This window comes from Dermacentor silvarum, chromosome 9, assembly GCF_013339745.2.
Source record: "Dermacentor silvarum isolate Dsil-2018 chromosome 9, BIME_Dsil_1.4, whole genome shotgun sequence".
Lineage (NCBI taxonomy): Eukaryota > Metazoa > Arthropoda > Arachnida > Ixodida > Ixodidae > Dermacentor > Dermacentor silvarum.
The window spans coordinates 76,044,002-76,064,774 of NC_051162.1; the positions used below are offsets into that span (position 1 = coordinate 76,044,002).

Sequence of the window (20,773 nt, forward strand, 5' to 3'; positions counted from 1 at the left end):
GCTCTCATGGTCGTTTCATTAACTCGGTATGTACCAAATTTGGTATACTATGACAAGAGCATATGACGAACATAAATGGTATGTCATGACATGATTGTCATGAAATGCGTGTGATGTTGGTCATGAAAGAGCCGCCTACGTCTTGGTGCTCTCACGGTCGTTTCGTTCACTTGGTAGGTACTAAAATTATCATAGTATCACAGGAGTGTACGACGAAAATAAGTGAGAGGTCATGACATAAGTGTCATGACATGCGTGTGATGTAGGCGATGACAATAACCCAGTGAATAATATTAATACTCAAAATCCACTGAAATGGGTTCGGACGTGGATACTAAGCTAAGGAAACACTAAAGGATGCTGGTAGAAGTCACGTCGTGAGCATGACTCAGCAGAAATGACAATGGCTCTCCGATAAAAGATAAACACTAAAAAACCACTGGAATTGGTTCGGACGCGGCCACTAAGTGAAGGAAACGCTAAAGGATAATAGTAGAAGTTATAGTCATGATCATGACTGAGCAAAAATTACAATGACTCAGCGAAAAAAAGATTACCATTCAAAAACTACTGGAATGGGTTCGGACGTGGGCACTAAGCGAAACACTAAATGGTGATGGTAGAAATCATGGTCACTAGCATCACTCAGCAAAAATGAGAATGACTCAGCAAAAAAGAATAACATTCGAAAAACACTGAAATTGGTTCTGACGTTGGTACTAAATTAAGGAAACACTAAAGGATGGTGGTAGAAGTCATAGTCATGATCATGACTGAGCAAAAATGACATTGACTCAGCAAAAAAGAATAACACTCAAAAACCACTGGAATGGGTTCGGACGTGGGCACTAAATGAGGGAAAAGGCTAAAGGGTGATGGTCGAAGTCATAGTCATGAGCAGGACTCCGCAAAAATGATAATGACTCAGCGAAAAAAGGCACTGGAATGGGTTCGGACGTGGGCACTAAATGAGGGAAAAGGCTAAAGGGTGATGGTCGAAGTCACAGTCATGAACATAACTAAGGCTTTCGCCGTGAGGTCTCTTAGGTGTAGCTAAAGGGACTCCTCGGGACTGATGACATGTATGTCATGACGTGCGTGTCATGTAGGTCATAAAAGAGCCGCCTAGGTATTGTTGCCCTCATGGTCAATTTGTTAAATTGATTGGCTCCCCGCGCACTGCTTCGCATAACATCGACTCCCACAGGGCGTGGGATCTTCCGGCATTTTTTTTTCGTTAAAAATTGTGGTGCTTTATGTCAGATAATATATTTCTTCTTCAATTTAACGCCGTCATGACCTTGCTTGTATCAGTGGCATTTCGTGTGGATTGCTGTGAAGGAACCAACTGAGCAAGATTTGAGGCTCCACGTTCTTTTCCAGGGTTGTTCTGCCCGAACATGAGTCTCGATACCTATATATTTATAACTTTTGCGACGAGGTTTATTGTCGTCGATAACGTTGCAAGAACGCTACGTAAAGGTAGGCACTGCAAGGGCTGTTCGTAGCACGGGGCTCACTCGCGATCACGGCAAGGTACTTCGTCTTCCTCTTCTGTCGGCACATACACAGGGGCGGCCTCTGCTTCATTACACTTTATTTAATATTTTCTTTGATTTATAACACTGTTTCTACAGAAATTGTGAAACATTTTAAAGAATCGTAATAAGTTTATTTATATTTTTCTCTTCTCAGGTGTTTGTTTTCGAAAAACAAAAATATGTTGTTGGTGTTGTTTTCGAAAAACAATTATTTTTGAAAATAAAAAGCATTCTCAGTCTTTTTATTTTCACTACAATTAAGGTATATTTCCCACTTTGGTTACCACCCTCTCCCTTCGGTCGTACTTTTTGATCAACATGACCTGAGAACTGTGCCTAATTACTCTCTTTTAACACCTAGGTCGCTGACCTTAGCACACACGTAGCAGTGGGACCGGGAGAACGAGGTGAGATTTGGGTGAAAACTCCCAGTGCCACACCTGGTTACCTGAGCCAGGACGGCCAGCTTGAAGGCGTAGTGGATCAGCAAGGCTGGCTACACACCGGTGAGTGGATATTGTTGAGATTGTGTATTGCTAGGAAGAGTCCGACAATCAAAACGCAACTTCACAATTCAACCTATGCACATTGGTTGGTACCGCGGCAGATAACATTCCAGAATATCAATGGTACCAGCAACTGTAGAAAGGGCCATATAAGCCACATGCATAACAAAAATTTGCGTTTATGCGTTTCTCTGAGCCTTCTTTTTCATTCCTGTTCTTATCGTTCTTCCGGCCTTAATATGAACGACCCAATGGACGATGCTCTTACATTATTTAATAAATGTTTGCGCACAGCATCACATTCAGCTGGCAACGACGGTGAATACATCAATGCTTTTTATAATAGTTTTAGGTACACAGGCTCTTATAACGAGACTCTTGATGGAAAGATTACTATAGCATGCCTGCCATTTCTTGCGACTTGTCGCAAACTCCCACCAGTTCTCCCGGCGGAACGTACACGTCCATATATAAGCCGTAAAATTCTCCCTACATCTCCGGGAAAAAGAAAAGAAAAACGCGTCATGTAGGAGTGTTGCTTCGTAATTGCCATGATGAGCTAGGTAGCTAGCGGAAGTCCCATTTTAGAGGATGCTCTACCACGGCCCAACTCTGATTCCACCTATTTAAATGAGTAAGAAAGGAATGCGTTTTTGAGCTAAACCTCGGGCCGCTTTTATTATGTTTAATGTATTTGAGTGAGACATTTATGTTCTAGTGACTGTTGCAAGCGGTATTTTTATTTCGGGCCTGAATAATGTTGCAAAAATTTTCGCAAATTGGTAAGTTTGACATGAAATAGGAGCACAATGTTTACAAATCCGTGAATCTGCACCAAGGACAGATGTTGCAGTTCTGTTTACTGCATCCGTTAGAACATCATGCCGGACAATTTAAAGGTTCTTATCTGTACCTTACGTGAATTTGTTACAATGTTTAGAAGGGTTTACTCAGATACTAGTGATGTAATTTTTTCCCGTTACTATATACTACTACTACAACTGTACTACTACTATGTGCAACTGCCAAAATTGCGGTACTATTTATTATTGCTGAGAGACAAGGTCGTAAATTTGACAGTTGTATTTTCTGCACTTTATCAATTGTCCCCTATTTTTATACAAAATTTACGGTCTAAGTTAAAAATCTGCTTGCATCAGTCACTAAATTTTCACTTTTGTTTTGATGCAACAAACCTCGTCAAATTTAATGCATTGGTTGCAGCGGAAAACTACTTTTCATTCCCCATGGATACAGATAGGAGCAACCGAGCAACAGCTTCCTCTTAAATACGATCCATTTGTGTCTGCGCAGCGTAGCTCTAACTCAGCTTCAGACCGAGACACGTGTTAATGAGTGCACATGAGGCAAAGATCTTACATGCAACGGATAATGGTCTGTCCACTAAGAGCTGTTTCGCGGCGGTACTGTTGTGTTATACGAGAACATTTATTCAGAACGTGAACGGGCTACTGTCTGAGGACATAGTATGTCTGCCTTTATTGTACCCGCTCGCACCTTCGTCTCCGGCACAGTAGGAGCGCTGAGACGCTTAACCCTTTCGTCCCTGAATTTTCTCCTTTCGGCAGACATTTTTTCGCTTGACATATGTAATGTGAAAAATCTCTCAGAAGCACGATGCGAAAATAAAAAAATTAATTTTCCAATTTTTAGTGAAGTTACGGATATGGTGTCAAACGACGCCGCCACGGCTGAAAGGTTGTGAATCAACACGTGATGAATTTTTTGGAAAACGTTTTCTTATATTTTATGTTGCAGGCGCCGAAAAAGTATTTTATTGCTGTCAAACAGGGGCGTAGCCAGAAATTTTATTCGGGGGGGGGTTCACCGGCCCGACGGGGGCGGGGGGGGGGGGGGGCAAGCTTCTGCTTTCCTCTACGTCACGTGATCGCTAATAACTATCCGCAGTGTAAGCAGACTCTATACATGTATATCAACGACAAGGGACCGCCCCCCCCCCCCCCCTCGTGTGTGCGTGTGAAGAAATTAAGTAACAAGTAAAGTAAGCTCAGTAAATACAGTAAGTACGACAGGTACAGTGGGCGTTTGGAGCAACGGCCTCTCATCGCGCCACTGAATGGACCAGTCTTCGAAAACGCATCATTGAGACGACCCGTGCGATCGAAGCGTAGATGGCGTCGTCCTCGTCGGGGCGCAGTGCGTTTCACAAGTCAAGGAGGGCTATACGTGTGAAAATGCACGTGTGACCAGGCTATATCTACTCCCATAGCAATAGCTTGTCAGCTGCGTATTTTCTCTTGAAAACTTAAATACGCGCAAAAACGCCTAAGGCTTTTTTTTTCGAAGCTTTCGTCGCCCTGCTTCCTCATACGAGAGGGTTGCATTTCCTGCGGCAAGTGCATGGGCCGCTGAGTCTTCCGCTGTGTGCGAGCGTGCAGCCTTCATTTGCCTTTACGTCAACAGATTCAGAATTGTACAGAATATTTCACCGCACAGCATAGATATGGCATGTGTACGCATTTTAAGTAATGCGTGCAACTGATTTCTGCTTCACTTACGCCGGTGCAAACAGGAAGCGGCCTTGTACCTCACAGAATCTCGACTGATTGGTGTACTACTGATGCAGGAATGAACTCCGGTCTTGTTCAGTGCATAGTGCACATAATCTAATTTCTCAGGCACGCGTGAACTCCAACGAGAACTCTCAGCGCCTTCAACAAGAGTTTACTTACGCTGTCGGCTGTCTGTTTCGTGCATTCTGTTGCGAGTCGGTAGAATTTCACTGCTGTCATCAACCCCTTCGTGTGTACATTGCTGGTTTGGGATTGCACAACGAAACAGCAACTACCAGCCTTCCGTAATTGGTGGTTTGGGATTCAACAACGCAACAGTAATTACCAGCCTTCCGTAGGGGCGCAATCGCAAACAAGAGACGTTTCTCGCGCAGACTAGATCCTGCACGAGCGCGGCGGTAACCGGCACCTGAAAGGAAGCAGCGGAAATGTATACCGGAGATTTCGACCACCTGGGGTCTTTAACGTGCACCTAAATCTAAGTAAACGGGCCTCGAGTGTTTTCGCCATCATCTAAAATGCGGCTGCCGCATTTGTTGCTTCATTTGTTGCGCATTTGTTGCTTCAGAATGCGGCCGCCACATTCTCGCTCAAAACTTCACAGAGTGTCAAAGCCTTGAAAAACACCGTGACAGTTTTTTCCATATGCAGACATGATTTGCTGTAAATTACCAACACAAACGGAAGCGCCCAGGAATGAAATGGTGATAGTAGCACCGGTTTCATGAATTATGTCAGCGCGAAACGACGAGAACAAAGGGTGGATAAGTGTGTGTGTGTGTGTGGGGGGGGGGGGGGGTTGAACCCCCCCAATCCCCCCTGGCTACGCCTCTGCTGTCAAACGTTATGCTGGTTCTTGTAATGTTCAAACAAGGAAATATAACTGTAGCAAATAAAAATAAGCTTATCACAGGTGCTGAAACCTCCTGTTCTTTGTCGCAGTTCGCACACAGTTTTTGATATCCGTAAGCCAAGCTTCTCGAAGCGAATTTCCATTTTTTATCGTCTAGCGAACATATTGGGCACTCGAAATCAATGAGTCTTCTTTCTTTTCATCGATTAATGATCTGTATGCACCTGAATGTCATGTGGAGTTTTATCACTTTTTCAGCTAAATAACAGTGCCGAACGAGTAAATATTTGCCCACTATGCTTCTAGCAAACGCTTCAGGGAAACATGATAGAAAACAAATTGACTACCCTCAATCTCAATTTTACAACCACTGAGCCCTCGTGGCGTCAAATTCGCACACGGCAAAATGAGCTGTTATACGAGTCGCGAAAATCGCTTTGCTCACATATTTTTACTTGAGCTACTATTCAACATATTTTTATTCTACACTAAAATTATGAAGGCAGATACCAAAGTTGTTTGGCATTGACGACGTCCTAAAGTGATACGAAGAGTGCGAGTGCTGCTATTGTTTGTCTGAGTTCGATTTTTCCGCAGAACAGTTGTTGTCTTGCTCCATTCGACTTAAAACTCTGGCAATTGCTTCGGGACTATGCTGGCTTCACGCCAGAGCCTTAACTTTTTCTATTTATATTATTTCATGATGAAGGAGAAAATTCAGGGCTGAAAGGGCTAATAACAGCACAGGCGGCGCTTCGGTGCTCTTTCTTACACTGCATAAACCGAGGAGAAGCTTTTTGTCAGCGTTTATTTATTAACAACCTGAGTCCGAATGACTTTTAGGAGAGCCACTATCCATCAGTGGCACGTGCAGCGAAGCCTAATATGAGCACCAACTAGGCTTAGAACTTTCCTAACGCACAGGCTGCTGTTGCGCTTGCCAGCCGTTCTTACTCTCAGGTAGCTTTAAATTATATCCCGCGTATATGTGGGCGTGGGTGCCTCCATGCAGGACGTCAATTCATGATCTTTGAGTGTTTTTATTTTTCTTCAAAAAGTACGTCCTCGTGGTGGCCCATGCTGTATGTAACATTGCAACTGTCTCATGTTTATTGACGAACACGTTACTTTAAAGCGAGGAAGTTTTTAATTTACGGCGCCGGCGAAATTGAATCGCGTGTTTCGCAATCGCCAACTGTCGCATTGCATTGGCAACTAGAATTGCACAGCCTCTATTACAGCAGTCTTGTTGGAAGGTTTAAGTTTCTTATCCACCAGGAGTGTTACAACGTGACTGTTTTGATTCCAATTTCTGCAATCAGCCTCCACCATTGGTCAAACATTTTCGGGCCACTCCCAACTTCGCCTGTCTGTCACGCGACGTCACGAAAACCGCGATACCTCCCCATCTGATGTAACTTGTGCACACTGATTATGAAGGTTAAACCGAACAAAAGAAAAATAATTATTCCTGATTCGACGCCTCTTCACTATTAGCCATCTGCTTTTGGTACAATGTTTTCTGGTTACACCCACTTCACCTGTCTGTCACCCGACCTCACAAAACCGCGGAAACTCACCACGTCAAAGTGACGTGTATGCTAAAAAATTCATTAATATGCCGAACAAAACTGAAAATTTTTCTGAATAGCCACAGACTGCCCCGTTCCAAAAGGAGTAGAAGATGGCTGCCCGCTGATCGCTCAGGCCCTCGGTACTCGCACCTGCCGTTGAGCATGTATTTATTTGCGCATGATAAACCTTATTGCGGGGCAGTAAAACGTTATCGAGCCCTTTCGGCATGCATACGACATCGCTCTGCCAACTCTTCCTTGCTGAGGATCCGTTTTAGCGGCATTATTATCCTTCCGTTGCACGCCGCCGCGATTTTCGGCCAGCCACCGCAAGGTAAGTAAGGCGAAGCGGACCAATCGGGGAAGCCGGCACCACTCTCTTGATGCGGTTATCTATTTTCACTGTGGTGGCTCGGCCCCATCGAAACCCTCTCAACTACAGCGTGCTCCTCGCCTCTTGTCAGCCAGTTAGATAAGAAAAACGGCTCAGTATAGGCAATGTTATTGCTTTTGAAAGCGAACACAGGTGACCTCCTATAAACGAGGAGAGTGTTTGATTAGGTTGTTCAAACAATGCTGCGGGTCATCGCCCGATTCTTGCGTCGGTGGTTAGCTCCTAGCGCGCCTAGGCTACCCAACACAGGGCCGAGGCCACGAAAAATCAATCTATGTGGCCCCCAACATCCGGGAGCATATCAAGGTAGCTGCCATCCCCAGAAGCATGCACCCCGAACATCATGCCGGTCGTCGCAAAGCGCGCGTAAAGACTCTTCAAACAAGATACGGTAACCTCCCCAACATACTATACACAGATGCCGCGCAGTACCCCCGAAAAGCAGCCATGGCAGTCAGTGTTGTCGACCATAACCTTCAAGAGGTGGTCTCGATGACGGTCCGCACTGCCAAAACCCTCGAAGCGGAGGAGACAGCCATCGCCTTAGCCATCGCCTCTAGTCAAACCAAAGAACACACTACAATTATTACCGACTCTCAAGCAGCTTGTTGTAGCAATGCCATAGGCAGAATATGTTCCTTCGACCGCCCGACTCCTCAAACAAGCCTCTCAATTACCCGACGTTGAAATAGTATGGACTCCAGGACACGAGTCCCTCCGTGGAAATCAGCGTGCGCACGCTGTAGCCCGAGCTCATGCCACACGGGCGCCACAAGAGAGGGATACGGCCGCATCTATGGAGCCTGTACCTTTACAATACCACGCCATATTAGAACACCACAGATTGAACAGACGACAATACCCACCCCCGCACAAGACCCTCTCACGCGAAGACGCAGTAGCATGGCAAACAATTACAAACCAACACATACCCCCACTTAAGCAGATTACGCAATACACCTGCACTGTACTCGTACAAATGCCCCCTTTGTAACGACAACGCTTCCCTATATCACACCACATGGGCATGCCCCAATATACAGGTAGCCCCGCATATACCCAACCCCACACCCGAGCAGTGGGAGGCCGTGCTGACTAGCTCGGACCCTCGTGACCAGCAACAACTGGTGCGGCGGGCCCGGGAGACAGCAAGAGCCGCAGGAGCCCTGGACTGAGGGCACCTCCCAACACAAGCAGGAAGACGCCTACCTTGTTTTTTTTTCTCTTAATAAATGTTTCCTCCTCCTCCTCCTCCTCCTCCTCCTCGGTGCTTGCGTAAATTTGACGTCAGGAGTTTGGAATCAAAACAGTTTGGAGTCATTTTACGTTATAGAGCCCCATGTCTTGAGAGAAGTTTATTCTGGCATGCGAAAACGTACAGCTGGTAACGAGGTCTGTGCCTTCCATTCTTTCCAGGCGACATTGGATACTACAACGAAGACGGAAAATTTTTCGTCATTGATCGGCTCAAGAACATTATCAAATGCCACGACTACAACGTGGCTCCAGGAGATGTGGAAAATATCCTTCTCAGACACCCAGCGGTTCTCGAAGCGTGCGTCGTAGGCATTCCTGACGAAATAGTAGGCGAAGCACCCACAGCGTTTGTTGTGAGCAAGAAAAGCGCACTTGGTGATCCACTAGTCACGGAAGAGGAACTGGTGGATCTTGTGGCCAGTAAGTTTGGCATCATTTCTTGAACATAATACGACTGTGCTATATCAACGGATCTTCAGAGGTGCTGATAACCTAATAAAGTCCTTTCATAGTAGCTCTAAACACTATAGGACCATGGATGATTGGATGAGTGAAGCAACGATCGCATTATACTAAATTACAGGGATTGACAGTGGCAAAAGTGTAAGGCAGTAGATTCCACATAAATAGTGTCTTTCATTTCTGGGTCTTATATTTTATGAAATTGATGAGGTAAATGCCAGGTGTAATTTTTAAATAGTGAAACTGGGTAGAAATTGGGGGTTTTGTGTCTACGGCGAAAACTGAAGGGAAGTCGGGATTTTGTAGCCCGGCAGTCCAGAGTTTATTGCCATCACCTTATAGCGCTACATCTTTCTGCAAACCATTATTTCCATATTTATGTTTAAAATTGAGCCTTGTTTCATATGGGCCACCTTTATTATATGCGTCTATTCTTACGTCGCTGCAAGGATGAACTGCTGATATGGCCGGAAGTTAGTGAATGCTGATAATTGCACTTTCCTGTAGCGTTTGCGTGTTGATGCAACAAAAAATTATGAAGAAAAGTAAAGTCAGAAGTAGTAGTACATCTCGCATTATTGTTTAAGATTGGGATAACGCACAGTCAGGTTATACCAGAACACAATAACGTAGCCAAATGTTTTTACGGCAGGAGCACACACTTGACCATGGACTGGGAGAGTGAGTGAGGGAAGGCAGCTTGTATTCTAACACCGAAATTCAGGAGGTGGGAGGTGCGTGCCCAATGTGTTGGCCGCTATACTGGCCGACTGGGTAGGACGCGCAGCTTGGATGGGAGTAGGTGGTGCGTCCCCCTCCCCCCCTCCTGGGCACCCACCGGTTTATAAGACCTGTACAAGCAGCCGCCGGATTTACAGGGGTCCGTTGCTTGGGAAAGGGTTGTACAGACTACTGCTCTTTCTGTGCAAAAACCAGGGCACACTAAACACAAAACTCTCAAAAAACGTCTGGCGGTCCCATGCCGCCAACTTGCCAAGTCCTTCGAAGCGTCTGAAAGTCGTGCAGTAGCCGAGCATTGGGCGATGGGTGACCTTGTGCATAATTTAACGGTAGAAACGAAAGGAACACTTTTGATGAAGCGAGAAACGTAACATGGACACAAGAAGACACAAGTAAAAAGACAACATACAGCGCTACTAGCAACAACAATATGTATTCTTAAAACCATGAGCGCATAAATACCACATGCGCCATGACAGACACAGATCACGTGGAAGCAATGAGAAACATGCGCCATTGAATTCACACTATCGAACCATATTTAATGACCCGCATCAACCTGCCAGAAGAACCTGTCACTGCTTACGCAGGAAATCTAGCTCATTGGTAGCTAATAGCTATTAGCGCTGTGTGTTGTCTTTTTACTTGTGCTTTCTTGTGTCCATGTTACGGTTCGCGCTGCATCAAAACTGTTCGTGTTCAACTATTTCCCCAAAGCTGTGCTGGGAGAAGGGACACCAAGAGACATTCGCAAAATCATTATAGGACCCCTTTTCGAGGTGAGAACCCATATAAACATCCGAGCGCCAGGTTTTAGTAGATATTGCTACCCATTAAAAAGCCGGTGGATTTTCGTTGACACCGTGACTAGTACCCAGCACCGCCCGTAGACGAGGCATACGATATTTTATTTCACTATTACTACTGTTTACCACCACTGTATTGTCTACGCATACAATTTGCAAAATGGAGCCAGACATATTGTAACTCTCCCTAAATTCGCGTACAATATATTGCGGTGCTACTCTATGCGGAGTGCCAGTGCGGCTGGCGCAGAAACGCGTGTAAACAAATATGTACAGGCATGGTGACGCCTATGAACGTGGCTTCTCGTCATCACCTACATTGTCTGGGCCCGCGAAGCCCCCTTGCTATTGCGGGAAAGCCAGCCATGCTTTCAGTAGCGTATCACCGTCACGGCAAGCCAACCTTATTTTTTTCTTTTGTTTCCATGACACCACGAGCTCACCACCACCTGCTCCCCGGTCCTGCGTGTGCCCCGGTGCAATCCGTCAGCGGGACCCTCCCTTCCGCAGCGGCACACGACACGACGACGTTGATGACTGACTCTCAACTTATAACGCCTCAGTGTGAACAACAAATGGAATGACATCGTGAAATTAACCACCGTTCTTTTTTACTTCACCGGAATAGCCCACTTGTGGTTTCGGAATCACGGAAGCGAAATCCAAGCTGGACTGTGTTCAAGACAAAGTTCAGTGAGGTCTTCGGCCATCCTGCTGTTCGAAAGCTTCAGGCCGAACAGCGTCTGCAGTCCCGCTCTTAGCAACCTGGTGGGACGTTTATCCGCTATATCAAAGACGTCATCGATCTCTATAAACGTGTTGCTTTGAGCAGTTTTTTCGCCGTCTCACTGACGCTGGCCTCCAACTAAATGTGAAAAAAATGTCACTTTGGGGCATGCAAGCTGACCAGTCTCGGACATGTCGTGCCGAAGGACGGCGCTTTCCCTGAAGCCGCTAATATACATACTGTTAAATAATTCCCAAGGTCCATGTCCCTCAAAAACTTGCGCAGTTTCGTTGGAGTCTCCACGTACTTCCGCCGCTTCATCTGAAATATGGCTTTAGTTATGGCAGCGCTGACGGAGCTTCATCGGGCAGATCCCAATCTTTCCGCGTGGTCTCCGGCTTGCGACGACGCCTTTGCGATGCTACGTCACCTGCTCACACCACGACCGATACTGCGCCATTTCTATCCTACTGTTCCCGCGGAAATCCATACAGATGGTAGCGCTGTTCGCCTTAGCGCTGTGCTCGCCCAGCGAAAGCCCGGCTGCCAAAAATATGTTGCTTACGCGAGCCTCACTCTCACGAAATCTGAATCGAATTATTCAGTCACGGGAAAAGAATGTCTAGGTAACATCTGGACCATACAAAAATTTCGTCCATGCCTGCACGGCCGGTCCTTCGATGTCAATACCGATCACCACGCAATTTTCTGGTTGTCGTCCCTCACAGATCCCTGCAGCGGCCTAGCCCAATGAACACTGAGGTTCCAAGAGTATGACATCTGGGTTGCCTACCGCTCAGGCAAGAAGCACGCCAATGCTGATTGTCAGTGTCTACGTCCTAGAAGAGCCACTTCCACCATTAGATTCTGTCAACATGGCTTTGGAGAAGCGCAATGACTCCTGGATTTCATGTTTGATAAATTACCCGATTCGCCTGCACGCCCACCATTCCGAGTGCTACACCGACAAGCTTCGCATTTCGCCGTCCACGACGGAGTCATCTATCGCCGTAACTACCATTCCGGTGGCCGCAAATGGCTGCTAGTAATACCCCTGCAGCTCAGCACTAATGTATGCGCTCCTATACACCATACTACGTCATAAGTTTTATTGGCGCTGTACGTACACATTTGTGCAAAAGCACATTCGCTCTTGCACAGAATGTTAACAGCGAAACCCTGATCCTTGGCGCTCTTCTGGACCAGTGCAGTATTTGCCATGCCCTTCGCGAGCCTTTGACCGGGTTTGGATAGACCTATACGGCCTCTGCCATGCACAGCTGCTGGCGATCGCTGGGTCATTGTGGCTATAGACCACCTCACAAGGTATGCAGAAACGGCCGCTATGCCAGCCGTGACGGCTCGTGACCTTGCCTCATACCTTATTTAACGCTTCCTTCTACATCACGGCGTTCTCCGCAAACTCCTGAGCCACCGAGGCCACGTCTTTCTCGCCGCCGTCATTCAAGAACTTCTCACTGAATGTCGCGTTATTGATCGCTGTACCACAGCATATCACAAGTAAACGAACGGCTTGACGAAACACTTTAACTAGACTTTTGGTGACACACTTTCTATGTATGTCGCATCCAACCACATCAACTGGGACCTCATCCTTCCATTTGCCACGTACGCCTACAATATGGCACCCCAGGCAACGACGGGCTTTTGTCCTGTCTTTCTACTATGTGGCCAAGACCGCCATTTTCTATTGAGACTATTCCTCATACCGTCCCGACTTATCAGAGGCATAATACCCCGGTTTCCGAAGCCGCCCGGTGTGCAGCAGAATGTCGGCCACTAGCACGCTCACTTATAATGCAAGAACAAGCGCTACAGAAATTTCGTCATAGCGACGGGCCGCCGTTTTTGCTGGACGCTCTCGTTTGATTGTGGGTGCCTCTTACTTCAACACCAGGTGCCTCCTCCAAGTTCGCATCCAGATACCATGGACTCTACGCGGTCCTACAGGAAACTTCGGTTAATTACATCATCGAACCTCTGAAGTCCCCTATAGACCTGCTTCACGGACGCCGCGTAACTGTGCACGTAGATCGCCTCAAGCCGCATCGCGAGCCCTTCGACCTCACGATGCTTTAGGTGTCCTGTGTAGCTCGGTCTTCAGTAGTGCGCAAGATGTAATGAAGAAGTGCGCCGTGCAAAGCTCAGTAGCCGGATCGCCAGCGCTACACTCTTAGCACGGTAACCTTTATGGTAACCTATAATTGCGAGTAACTTATAACATAAAGGTTACTCGGTGACTAAAAAAACTTGATCTTTGAGTTTTCGTGAATTTCCGTCGCGGCTAGAGGTTACATGAGCCGAAGCGTATATTTTAAAGGTTACTTCAATGCCAAATGTCTTGTAACCTTTAGATTGTAACCTCTAAACGAGTTGGCATTCATGCCTCAGGGGACCTACTGTATGGATTGGAAGTCTACTTATTATTGTGTCGTATTGCGATCCTGATGTGGTGTTTTTAGCCGGGACTAACCTATACGATATGTTGTGCGGCCGAGGGGATGAGGCAGGTTGGAATAAATTAATATTTTATTGACACCAGTGGGGATCTTTGGTTTCGCAATGTAAAAAAGAAATTTAAACCTTGCACGAGCGTGTGCTCAAGAGAGACAGCAGCAATTCATTCGTCACTGATCTCTGCTGCAGACGTGCCATTATAATCTAAAAGGAGGCCACAGAAACAGTGAACATACATCGGAGAATATTGTGGCAAACGATGTTGTGGCTTGAATTATCACTACGGTTCAATGTGATGGAAAACCCTCCGCTACCGCTGCAGGCATTTTAGGCTGTGGTATAAAACATAGACTTGTGTACCTGCACAAAAACTAAAAGCGGATGCATTATGGTGATTGAATGCTATATTTCTACCCAATATTTTTTTATTGTTTCCTTGTGTATCAATGCTCCCTATATTCGCGTATGTTTTACATTCTCCTGAAACGCGACACCCACTAACAGCGGGCGCACACTGAAGGTCGCACGTGGGCGCACGCTAGAGTACTGTAAAATCTCGACGGCCGACAGAATCAAAGCGTCGAGCAGGTCGAATAACTAATCTGCAGGGCGAGAAAGATGATTCGTTATCAGACTTACTAGTACACTGCAACAGAGGCCACCGCGCTTTCTTTTTCTTCTTTTCTTTCTTTTTTTGCATTTTTGACGTATTAGAGGGAGTGGTTCCTAAATTGCAGCAAATGTTGGATTCGTTAGAGAACGCCAGACACGCACCAATTTTGCCCGCTCACTAACACGCGATAAAAACGCCGTTTCATTCACATGACAGCGGGCGACAGCCGCTCCAGTAAGGTCTCGTAGAGAGATGAACGTGCGCTCGCGGTGGGAGGCCACAATGGCGGCCGGCCAAATGAGCAGGGAGAAAACATACAAATACAAACGAACAGCAACATCCTGAAACATGGGAATATTAGCGTCTTGATATATATATGGTCCTGTGATACTTTGACGGAACTATAGTTTGATTATTGTCTTTAGTTGCGCTAGATGCGGAGCGTAATCAAACGTGATTCAGCTTCAGCCAAACATGAGTGCTGTCATATCTCCTTTGCATTGCGCAGCTCTCGCGATGCATGCCGGGAAGAGTATCGCCGGTGGTGTCGTTTTGAAAAGGTCGTGTCGCGCTTTGTTTCATCGCTTTAAGCGCGTTTTCCCGCTCTCGGATTTGGTGGCGATGCGCTCACCAAGCGTGTTGTGTATCTGAGTCACTCGTGACGAGTGGTACAGTTACTAAAAAGACTCCTAAAGGCGCGCGCGCCAGCGAAAAGAAGCCATGACGCCGGGCGTGGAGCAGGGGCATGTTTGGCGTGCTGCGTGGCCGCTGCGACGAGACGCATTGCCGATGGCCAATGGTAAAAGTTCTTCGCATACCTGAGTGTGGTGAGCATCGTTTGTGTGGCGACTGCTGTAATGAATGCCGAAGACAGCAATAAATGTGACTTAGGTAAGCAATGCTTCCTGTTCAACTATTTATTTGCTGGTGTGTGTCTGTCGTGAATTTCACCGTCAATTCATGCTCATGCTCGCACTGTTCAGTTTTATTTAAGTAAACTACTTGCTCGCTTCATAAACACTGTTGTTTTAATATTTTTATCACTAACAGTCACCATGTTGGTTATTCTTAAATCTCAAGTTTATGTTGCACTTTTGTGCGGACGCACAACATTGACCTCATGCACGGAACTTGTTTATTGTGCTGATATTCAGTTTGTAATCACTTGATATTGCGTTTTGACTGTAAAACTGTCACATTATTGCGGTATTGACTTTTGTACTTGTACGGGAGGGGAGTACGAACTGACTTGAGAATTTATTTTCGTTCAGTTTTTTAATCATTAATTTTTATTGTTACCGACATTTCCTAGAAAGAAGAGTATATTCACCTTAGGCGTGTTTATTTATTTGTTCTGTGGTAGTTTTTCATCTGTTTGTGGTTTATTTATGTCTCTTTCATTACGTGGTAATAGCTGTTGTTTTCAGGCGACGCTAACAAGTAACTATGAGATTGTAAGATTACTTTTCTGTCGTTGTAGGCTCCACTACACAGCAAGGAGATCGGAGAATTAGCAACTGACATACTAGCACCAAAGAGACATGATTGTGCTCGCAACAGGGATGAGATCGTCCTCCTCGTGGAAGTCTAAAACTTATATGTATTTGTATTTGAACATATTGTACACGAACCTTTAATGTTTCTCTCTTTTTTTTGCCTCATTCCTCATTATGCTGTAGAAATTTGTGCTGCCAGGGAACGCTGTACTCAGAGGTTTTTTCATTATTGCTTTATGGCCGTGAAGAAGAAAACAGACCAAGACAAAATGTAATTTTGCTTGTGAAGGGAAAGCTTTGAGTCACCTTGTTTTGTATATGCAAATAAAGTAATCATGACATTTTCACTAAATGTTTTGTGTCAGCTTTCCTTCTCACAGCTGCTGCTCACATCATTTCCAGAATGTGGGTGCTGCCGTCTCATACCTCTAATTTTTTTTCTCGATAAACGAGATGTATGCAGGCTGAAATCCGTATTCATTCTGAAATGTGCCGCCTTTTCAGATATACTCTCCACTTGTGCAAAATATAATTATTAGATATCTCACTATCATGGGATGACATGGTACATTTTGCAAAAAAACTTTCAACATGGCCCGCAGCAAAGAAATATGCTGTGGGACGAACCTGTATACGATGCATTCACCTATACAAAAGCAACATACTGTGTATTTCATCAATTATTTTGTGTCTTGCACATTTATTCCAAAATTACCAAGTATGTGCCAGCTTATTTCATAAGGTACAACTGTCTTGATGCATCGTGCATTCTATACTAATTCCTGGAAGCTGCTTTGTGTAAATGACCTGCGCTGTAAAATAGCAAGGTGGCAAAGGTTTACACGTTGTTAACCAGTCTGTCCTTGAATATTAAAAAAAGATAATTTGAGACGAAATGTTGATTTCTGCGGAACAAGTTTTATAGTCATCGCAACAGAATTTCAGCGATAATCATTAGTACGAATTGCGCCAATAAACTCGAATAATCATCATTAGTACGAATATTACCAATGTTTGACTGATTAGCATGTAAATAAGCAATCGTGGTTAACGGCAGAGCTGGTAAATCAGCACTCCATATCCGGTTGCTGGAAGCATTCTGCCGTTTCACAGCATTTCACAGCAATAAAATGTCATTTTGTCTTAAGAGCTGAATGTTTTTTTAGTTTTAGACAATGAGTCATGTCCAAGAAATTAGGGCATAACCCCAGCGGCCATTTTTAGGAACCTTTTTTTTTGTAATCTTTCTTATAGGCATCCAGTGTTGCACGTTGTCACCCGCGCGTCCTTCTGCGCATGCACATGAATTTTGCACATTGCTCTTTCGGCCACCCATTGAACTTCACTGCAGGGCACTAGCGTAACACACAGGGCAGCGTTTTCAGAAAAATTGTATTTCGGAATATCAGCCGAAGTTCAACAACTTTCCGTTAGCTACGTCGAAAGGATACCTTTTTTCCGATAACGTAAGCTTTTATGACACGTAATTTCCCTGCTGAGTTATAGCAGTGCTTTAACCTTGACCAAAGCGCTAATATAACCTAGAATAGTTAATTGTTGGGCTAGTTGGTTTTCCATAACTGAGCAAGTAACTCAGCGCGATATAAAAGACAGACACAAGAAAGGGAGAAACAAAGAGAGCGCTTGTGTTTGTTTCTCCCTTGTGTCTGTCTTTTATATCGCGCTGAGTTACTTGTTCTCTAATATAACGCAGCAGAGAAGTTATGACTGAGTGCCTTAAATGCCTATATTTTCAGAAGCAAATATCCTCCTGACGTTGGTAACCAAAAGTTGTAGAACTTCGGCCGATCATTTGAAGTAGAATTTTTATGAAGTTCTACTCAGTGAGTTACGCTAGTGCATTGCGGTGAAGTTTGGTGGTTGGCCGAAGAATCAATGTCCTAAATTCATGGACATGCGCAGAAGGACGCACGTGTGAAGCCTTGCAAGACTGTATGTCTACACGAAAGGTTACATACAAAAAGGCTACGTGTGCCTATACTAAAGGTTACTATATAGTAACCTTTAGTATAGGTACACGTAGTCTTTTATTTTATAGGTGCACAAATCTGTGAGAATATGCCCCTTTATTAAACGTTACTTAAGTAAAGGTTACAATTTTATGTCCAACTTATAGGTTACAAATTTGTGAGAGTATGCCCTCTATTAAAGGTTACTTAAATAAAGGTTACTACGTAACTTTTCTTTATAGGTGCACAAATTTGTGAGAATATACCCCTTTAGTAAACGTTACCGTGCTAAGAGTGTACACAAGTGCGGCTCGGGCTAGACGTTATTCCTGCTGTGACTGGCTAAGCCTACGCTGTTGCGTCTTCCCGTAGGCGTCATTCGTGTCATCCACAGGCGTGTCGTACTTCTTTGTCATATCACATTTTTACCTGATTGATCTACGCTCCAAGGCCATTAAAATGATTGAACTCGCCGTCATGGCGTGTCCTGATGTGGGCATTCTAGAAAGGCATGTGCGCCGGTTTTTGGGTACCTCATGCGAAGTGACTCTAGTACTTATTTTGATTGTCACGCCCAACCTAGCAAACAACATGAAACTATGCCCACGGGCATGCCCGTAAATACGCAGGTTCGCTTCCATGCTCGGCAGCGGTAGCTGCAGGCAGGCTTTGAAATGGGTGGCCACTGGATCGAGTCGCGCAATATTTAGCTTGCGATTGTACTAGTCCAATAAAGGAAAACGGTCCAGGCATGGCTGGTATTCTTACAAGTGTGTGATGAGTGAACTAGCTCTGCATTCATTGAGCTCGAGGGCCCTTGCGGTCAAAGTTTTGGGCTTTTGTCTTGCTTTTTGTTTCTGTTTTCGGTTTCACTATTGTCTATTTGCTATGCTACGCTCTAATACTCGATATTTAGGGCTCTTTGTTTTCGAGAGTGTACTTTCTCCAGCAGCGATTCTTCAATACTAGTTTGGCTATATAGCATAGTGCTTTTGTATAGTTGTATTTTTGTGTATACTGTTGTGTTAAACGAGCTGTTTCGTTTAAGAGCAGACAAGCAGAACGCATTTGATTTATTTTGACAAATCTTTGCAGGCCAGACAACGTATTACAAACACTTATACGGTGGAGTCGTGTTTCTGGACGAGCTGCCTAGGACAGGCAATGGTAAAACAAGCGTGAAGAAGTTGCGGCTCTTGAAACAGTCTACAAAAGAAGCGGTGAAATCGAGAAAAGATGGTCAGAATGTAATAAATATCGATCAATAAATCTAAAAGGGCTGTCATTTAGAACGCCGAATCCCTCATTTGTGCTGACTAACCGATTATGCTAAGTGCCTAATGATTTGTATATTTCCGTGTCATGTTCACCGTGACATGAATTTGTATTCGGTAACCAGAATAAATATTGTATTCGCTTATGAATGATTGTTATTTTGCACATATATACAGGGTGTCCCAGCTGTCACGCAGCGCGATTTAAAAAAAGATGAACGGCGTTGCGCGAAGCCAACCTAGTGCATATTCTTTCCAGTACAGTGGAGTAGCCGCCAGTAATTTTTTTGTTACTGAGATTTAATTTACTAATTGTAATTAATTATCTAACGCGAGAAGTACTGTCCTAATTATCAAAGTGTCAAAGGGAAAGTTGTAGAGCAACATGAAAAACTCTCGATACAGCTTTTTGTTGCTAAATACGTGCTACATAAGTGTGTTTTTCCGAGTATGAAAGAAGCCCGCGAATACACGCAAAGCGCCTAGAGCGGCCAGTCGTGCGGAAATTCTGCGTGTGTTCGCGGGCTTCTTTCACACTCGAAAAAACTCATTTACGTAGCACGTATTGAGCAGCAGGACGCTGTGTCGGGAGTTTTTTATGTTGCTCTACAACTTTCTCATTGACACTTTGATAATTAGGACAGTACTTCTCGAGTGAGATAATTGATTACAGTTAATTAATTAAATCTCAGTAAGGAAAAAATACTGGCGGCTACGCCGCTGTACTGGAAACAATACGGACTAGGTTTGCTTCGCGTAACGCCGTTCCTCTTTTTTTCAAATCGTGCTGCGTGAGAGCTGGGACACCCTGTATACTGGCGCGAAACTCACACGGAGACGTGCATATGTACACTTGGAAGTCAATGCTACAGAATGACTTTGCCAGCAAGAAGATGCTTTTGCTATATACCCAAAGCAAGTGGGCCAACGTTTTTGGCGTCAATGTCAATCTTTTCGTCTAAGAAAGGGTGATCTGTTCGGAGTTGTAAATGTACATTGATCCAGCGAAGTGAAATGCAATTCTTCTAAGCCTCGCCAAGTAGTAGAACACAATAAGCTGAAAGGCAAGGTTTGAAAAGTCAAGTCCGACTCTTTTTTCTTTAGCTTATATAAAGATATTATCTCGGTTCACATTCATACCTCTCGAGGTTATTGGTATTACTTGTCCCCTTGGGCATCCAAATCGCACCACCAGAGGCGGTCTGCGCATAGGAGGAGTATTGCCGCTAAGGACAGTGGCGATAAGTTCGCTGGAGGCTTCGGATGCATGAAAGCAAACACAGATGTAACCCAGACAATATGTGCAATATTAGTAGATCTAAATAAAGCGCAGCCTCTTCATTTTGCTATGGAAGCTGAATTAGGAAAAAACATTAGTAGTTCTCAAAGCCGGTGCAAAATCAATAAAGTTGCCTCGTGTTTTATCGCAAGGCTTCTTTTGTCGTGTTTTGGTATAACGGACCGCGACACATAGCGCTTCCAGACGCATGACGTAACAGCTGCGTGAGTTTAGTTTCAGATGTGCT

The 20,773-nt window shown here is 44.9% G+C and overlaps 1 protein-coding gene across 1 annotated transcript in view; it reads left to right on the plus strand.

Annotated features, from left to right (window-relative positions):
• LOC119463669 (uncharacterized) overlaps positions 1 to 19,343 on the plus strand; it is a 42,991-nt gene extending 23,648 nt beyond the window's left edge. Inside the window, exons 8-10 of the mRNA XM_049655997.1 lie at positions 1,903 to 2,047; positions 8,840 to 9,100; positions 19,069 to 19,343. Coding sequence (XP_049511954.1) covers positions 1,903 to 2,047; positions 8,840 to 9,100; positions 19,069 to 19,241 — 579 coding nt within the window. The 3' untranslated portion in view covers positions 19,242 to 19,343. The remainder of the gene's footprint in view (positions 1 to 1,902; positions 2,048 to 8,839; positions 9,101 to 19,068) is intronic.
• The last annotated feature ends 1,430 nt before the right edge of the window (positions 19,344 to 20,773 follow it).